Source organism: Osmia bicornis, chromosome 6 (genome assembly GCF_907164935.1).
Source record: "Osmia bicornis bicornis chromosome 6, iOsmBic2.1, whole genome shotgun sequence".
Classification (NCBI taxonomy): domain Eukaryota; kingdom Metazoa; phylum Arthropoda; class Insecta; order Hymenoptera; family Megachilidae; genus Osmia; species Osmia bicornis.
In genome coordinates, this window is record NC_060221.1 from 8611788 (window position 1) to 8617477 (window position 5690).

Below are 5690 nucleotides of genomic sequence, written 5' to 3' on the forward strand. Positions count from 1 at the left end.
TCATCGATTTCGTAGTGAACTTGCCCCTTCCGACGGTGAACCATCTATACACCTGCGCGTTCGGGTGGCGGTTCTTAAGGGGCACGAACTACTTCCATCATTTAAATTTGAAATATCAATTTGTGAATATTGTAGAATGATATTATAACCATTGCTTGTTACAATCGATTAGAAATGCTTCGAAGGATGCAACAAAGTGAAAAACCACACCCAATTCTAACTGAACTTGCACGAAACAGAAGCATCTGTCGCAATTATCGTTGGTTTAGAGTATTGTTTCAACGGGACTTGCTTAAGAAGTTGCTAATCGTCTGGCCTAATACTGTACGAGGATGTACTTTGGCTAACTGACCTGAACTCTATGTTTCTTTTGCCTAGATACAATGCTGGTCATCAAACATTCCATCCCTCCGAACGTAACTTTCCGTCGATTTAACGCTCCCACCTTATCCACCGTTTTAATATTCATCACCTTTAACCGTTCAAATTGACCGAAACCAGGGCGAAGAAGCCTTTTACCTACTAAAAATGACCCAACAAAAATTTTTCCATAAACCTCCAGACTGCTCCAAATGTGAAAGAGGTAGCAATTGTTGGTAAAACCTTAATAACATCTATCAATTTAACCCAGATCTTTGCTGAAAAAGTAGAGACCTTCTAATTGAAAGACTAAACAAATTATCGAATCTGTTTACACAGACGATAACGAGGTGTCGCTAAATTATAGTAGATGATCGGTGATCTATAATCGAATTTCTGACTGAAAATCTCTCGTAGACGATACGTAGGAGTTGTAACAATTAGGGCTTTTAGCGCTATACGTTGGATTTGCTTAACGTTTCTGGTGATACAGTTACCGGTAAGCGAACAGAGTATGTTTCAACTGGACCCACGAATCGTTCAGTTGCTCTTTGGATTTTATCAACGACTGTTCACTTCTTCGATCCGTTTGCCAACGTCGAAACGTTTCACGATTTTCTGTCAGAGGTTCCCGAGTATAGGTTGAAGTTCACCGGTTTCGATGAACTCACTGGAAGTTTGGATACTTAGCTGAAGGTGAATCCCATCGGTGTAACGTCAACAAGAAGTGGCTGGTTCAGACACGTGTTCACGAATGAGAGGAATAAAGATTGCTTCTCGCGATCAGGAGGATCCTTTCAAGAGTACGGAGTAGAAGATAAAAGAAAACGATGGGTAGATATTACATTAGAAGAAATTATCGAAAAAACGATAACTTCAATTTCAAGAGATAATTTCAATATTTTAGATAGAATACGACACAGTGTTCTACTACTCCTTTGTATTTCTTACGTGTCAACTATGGACCCCAATTTCGAGGAAATTCATTCGTCTACGGACTCTAATGAGTCCAACGATTCTGAAATTTTAACAGCTGTGCAAACTTACAGGTAAGTAATTCAGAATGAAAGTGTTTACACGTGTTACCATTCGAGTACCTAGTGATCAGTGTGTTAATTAACTTCGTTAATTATCAGACATCCAAGAGTGTATCGACGGGGTTACTACGAAGAACACGATTCCATGTTTCAAGATGATCATCACGATCAAGAGGAAGAGAACGCGATGCAAAGCATGTCGAAATCGAAGGTCGACTATTGGGGTGGTTACTATGATTTTTTGATAAACGAGGGAAGTTACAAATTCTGGGCCGTGTTTCAAGTAAGTTTCAATTTAATGGAATATTAAATGTTCTTGAAATACAGTGGGTTCAAAAAGTATTTGTACACCATTTAAAACAGAGCATCTCGTTTAAAATTGGATCAAATGACTTGAGGTTTCTTGAGAAGCTATATGAATTAATTTACTAATTGTAAGATGTGTTTTCGTCGTTTTAAAAAATTATAATTTATCGAAATCGGGGAAAAAATAGTAATAGGCAATTTTTTAATTTTTTCATCTGAGTTATCTGAATAAAAATTTTAAATAGGCTTATTTTTTCACTATTTCAACAAATTGTAATTTTTTAAAACGACAAAAGCAGATATCTTAGCAAATTAATTTGTATAGCTTCTCGAGAAACCTCGAGTCATTTGGTCCAATTTTACTCTGTTTTAAATAGTGTACAAATACTTTTTGAACCCACTGTAATTATCTAATCGGCCAATAATGTTTGTTAACAGTTAGCCACGGCAGCTCTGCTCATTTACAGCGGCTTTGCCGCGCTTTATTACGCCAAAGTAAACCCTCCGACCACGGACGACGAATTCGACGATATTTTACGTCGAAGGAAACGTAGGGATCTATCTATTTTCCCGACGGATAAATCCTTTTGCGGTTTAGATAGCGCCACGTTTCAAAGGATAATCGATGCTGTTGCGAGGGAAATTCATTAATAGATAAAAAATCTGGGAATAAATAATGAAAAGAATCAGGGTGCGAATGTAGGTACGGTCCTGTACTTGCGAAAAAGGCGCTGGAGGGCCGCTCGTTACGTAGCACTGTTCGACAAGAAAATTTGCCTCCGAGCTTGAACCGCGCATATCGCGCATACGTATTCGCATATAAAATTCGTACAGACGGCCGTGCATATGTAACCGACCACGTAGCCACCGTTGATTTATCGGTCGACATTTTTTCGACGGATTTTTATTACGTTTTGATCCCTTCGCGCATACATTTTAGTAGCATCTGCTACCGCCGAGGCAGCAACGCGACATCATCGTCCAAATCTACGCTCTTCAACCTCTTCCTCGAGAATATTTTCTAACCACCTTGAAACCCTTTCCCATCAAACTGTACAGATAGGTTTAAACAAAGAATTTGTAAAAGAATTCGTGATCGAATACCTAATCGATGTTGGGTCTTCATCGAAAATTGACTTTGTTTCAAAATGACAATAAAGAAATATTAAATTTTCAAATTAGATTACCCAGAACACACCTAATGGGAAACGAAAAAAGCAGTATTTCTCTTGGAAATTGGGCGAGGAATACGTTGATCGAGGGTCACCGAACCTCGAGCAATTATAAATTGAGTTATATTTCTTGTGTGGAACCGTGAATAAATTTGGCAGAATCACGTTCGTCGAACCGCGTTGGCCCGGCAGAAAAATATGGTAAGCGGTCGGGGAATATTTTGGACGGAATGATAGGAGAGAAAGGGGCCCCGCTACGGCCCTGCAAAAATCACCCACAGCGTGTTTTCGGCAACGCATTCCACCACGTAGTCGGCTGCGAGGGGTATACCAGGCCTCTTGTGTAGCCGGGTGCACCAACGACAGTCAGGGTGGATGTTTGCAAAAGGAAAAAAGGAGATTTTTTCGAATAAATCTCCGTCCTCGTGGTATGAAAACGGTATAAAAACTGTTATTTACAAGCGGCCGGTATCAAGCTTGATCGATCATTCTCGCGTGGTTCTTGCGGATGAAAAAAAGGTTGACGATAATGGACGATGATACGCAAAGTTCGCCTGCCATTACGTATTAAACACCACTGCCATTATGGACAGATTTTTACGAATCTTTGCAATTTTCTTACCTACCTGATTGACTCAACAGTTAATTAGTTAATCTTCAAACGGAAAAAAAGAAATTGTTCTTAAAGGGTTAATACTTGAAGGATAAATCCGCGGCAAGAAGAAAACAAGAAGAACGAAAAATCGAGGCCCACGGATAAAATGCAGTAATTTATGATTCAATGGTCGCCGGCTATAGATAATTCTCGTGTTGCAAATGCAACCAGAACGAACAGTCCCTGCCAGCTTCCTTCTGTTACCGCCCTCTCTTTGCTACCATTCTCCCTTTCTCCCTTTATAGTTAATGATAATAATAATAATAATAATAACGAGGAGAAAGAGGGCGGAGACGTTCCAAGAAGTCGGTAGTAAAGGGTGCAGTCAGCGCAAAAAGAATTCATTATGACGTTGGATATCTATCAGGAGGTTTATCTCGATGCGCGGTTAACAGAGAAGAGTATCGACGATAAAAATGCAATTTACGATGCATCCAACAAGGGTACCATCCTCTACGCCGGCCGATCTTACAAGACAAATTGAACAGATGCTCGCAAACACGGTATAAATATGATCGTGTAGAAACGAAATACGAAATTTAATTTAACTCTCATTGAAAGGCTATTTTCTTTTCTCGATGCTTCGCCGATGTTGCACTCGGGGTTTATTAAATGGTTAATTATATTTCCTAAGTATTCGATTAAACATCGCTTTTCTTCTTAATTACTTAAGTACTTTAAAGTGTCCCTTTCATCTAATCGTAAGATTACGTTCGATCAGCTGACAGAAAAATTCATTTGGCAAAGAGGAATAAAAGGGAAGATGCGCGTGAGAGGTAAAAAATTAATCATTCGATGAAGCTCTACGTGAGGCTCGTTTATGCGAACTTTATTATATGATTTATCGATGCGATCTCAATGAGCATTCGATACAGTGAACGATTTTTTGGCCTTTATCCAGGGGGACCGTAAGATCCCCATGATTTGTGTGGCCATTTCGTGATGGTAATACGGAATCCTCGATTAATTTCTTTCTGTTAGCTGTCCAAACGTTCGAATGAAAAAAAAAGGATCACCATCTACCTACATGCTTTGTATTACAAATGGAATGCGAATGCAATTGTAATCCATAGAAATTGAAAGAAAATTTTCTTTAACAATCAGAAAATCGCAACAATGTTAGAGTCTAACCTTCGATGTATCAGGTAGTTTAAGCTTTATCAGTGGCGGTTCGCGTGTAGGCACTGTGGAACTGCAGCACTCCCTATTTCCACTTGATATTATCAATAACATTTAATATAACGAGTCCTTTTTTCTTTAATTCTTTCTTTATACTTGTACAATATATAACCCTTAAACTTAATGTCAGTAGCCATCCCCCAGTTTATGAAAAAGATACAAAAATCTTTGTATGGAACTGTACACATCACAGTTCCAGCGGCGTAGTGTTCGACTATTTGCGCATGCGCGCATAGGAAGCTGCGCGCGCAGCTGTGAGGGAGAGAGCGCTGTCGCTCCCGCAGTGTCGGTTTTTTAAAACAAAGGCTAAAAATTTTCTGAAGCAGCACCCCCACTAATTTTAGCTACGAGCCGCTACTGAGCTTTATTATCCAAAGGTGAAACGGTTAACCGTTTAATTGGCAAGAAAAGAGGATTACAATGTGACCAGATAGGCAATAGGTGTCCCTGAAAGGGAAACGCTCGCGCCTATAAACCGAGGTGAATCGCGAAAGCCCCGATCCGATCGATGGGATTTCAAGGGCTAGCAGAAAGAGGGATGTAACTAAATAACAACGAAATGCCAGCAGCGTGGTTTCGATAGAGGGAATGAAAGCGGTCTTCTCTGCCATTATGACGGGGAAAAACGGCAGGGAATGCCAGCTGGAATTTAAGCGGTGCGGCCGCGTTCCGATGGTACCGAGAGTCGGCGAGCTTAGAACTTAGCGGATAAACGTGAAACACGATGTATACAGGGTGTAAACCGAAAGCATTTTCTCGTTCATACTTAAAAATAGGAAATAAATCATTGTTCTATATGTATATACGGAATAAAGCAAGGCAACCCTGATTTCAAATAACCAATTAAATGCAAATCACTAAAATTAAAGTATGCGACGGTTATATAAATTTTGCAAAATGTTGCACTCATATTAAATCACACCCTGTATAATGGGAAAAGAAAGACGGAAGGAAAGAGGAGGTAAGGGAAGTAAGAACGCA

At 39.7% G+C, this 5690-nt stretch overlaps 1 protein-coding gene across 1 annotated transcript; it reads left to right on the plus strand.

The window, feature by feature from the left end:
• Nucleotides 1-931: 931 nt before the first annotated feature.
• On the plus strand, nt 932-2747 carry LOC114874883. The gene is made up of 4 exons (XM_029184597.2): nt 932-1194; nt 1268-1409; nt 1497-1680; nt 2142-2747. Exons 1-4 carry the CDS (start codon nt 1191-1193, stop codon nt 2352-2354), a joined length of 543 nt encoding a protein of 180 aa, XP_029040430.2. The 5' UTR covers nt 932-1190; the 3' UTR covers nt 2355-2747.
• The last annotated feature ends 2943 nt before the right edge of the window (nt 2748-5690 follow it).

Bases quoted from the DNA above. Each gene is read 5' to 3' on its own strand.
- LOC114874883 (XM_029184597.2), top strand. The intron at 1,410-1,496 runs GTAAGTAATTCA...GTTAATTATCAG, and splicing joins ACAGCTGTGCAAACTTACAG to ACATCCAAGAGTGTATCGAC. The intron at 1,681-2,141 runs GTAAGTTTCAAT...GTTTGTTAACAG, and splicing joins AATTCTGGGCCGTGTTTCAA to TTAGCCACGGCAGCTCTGCT.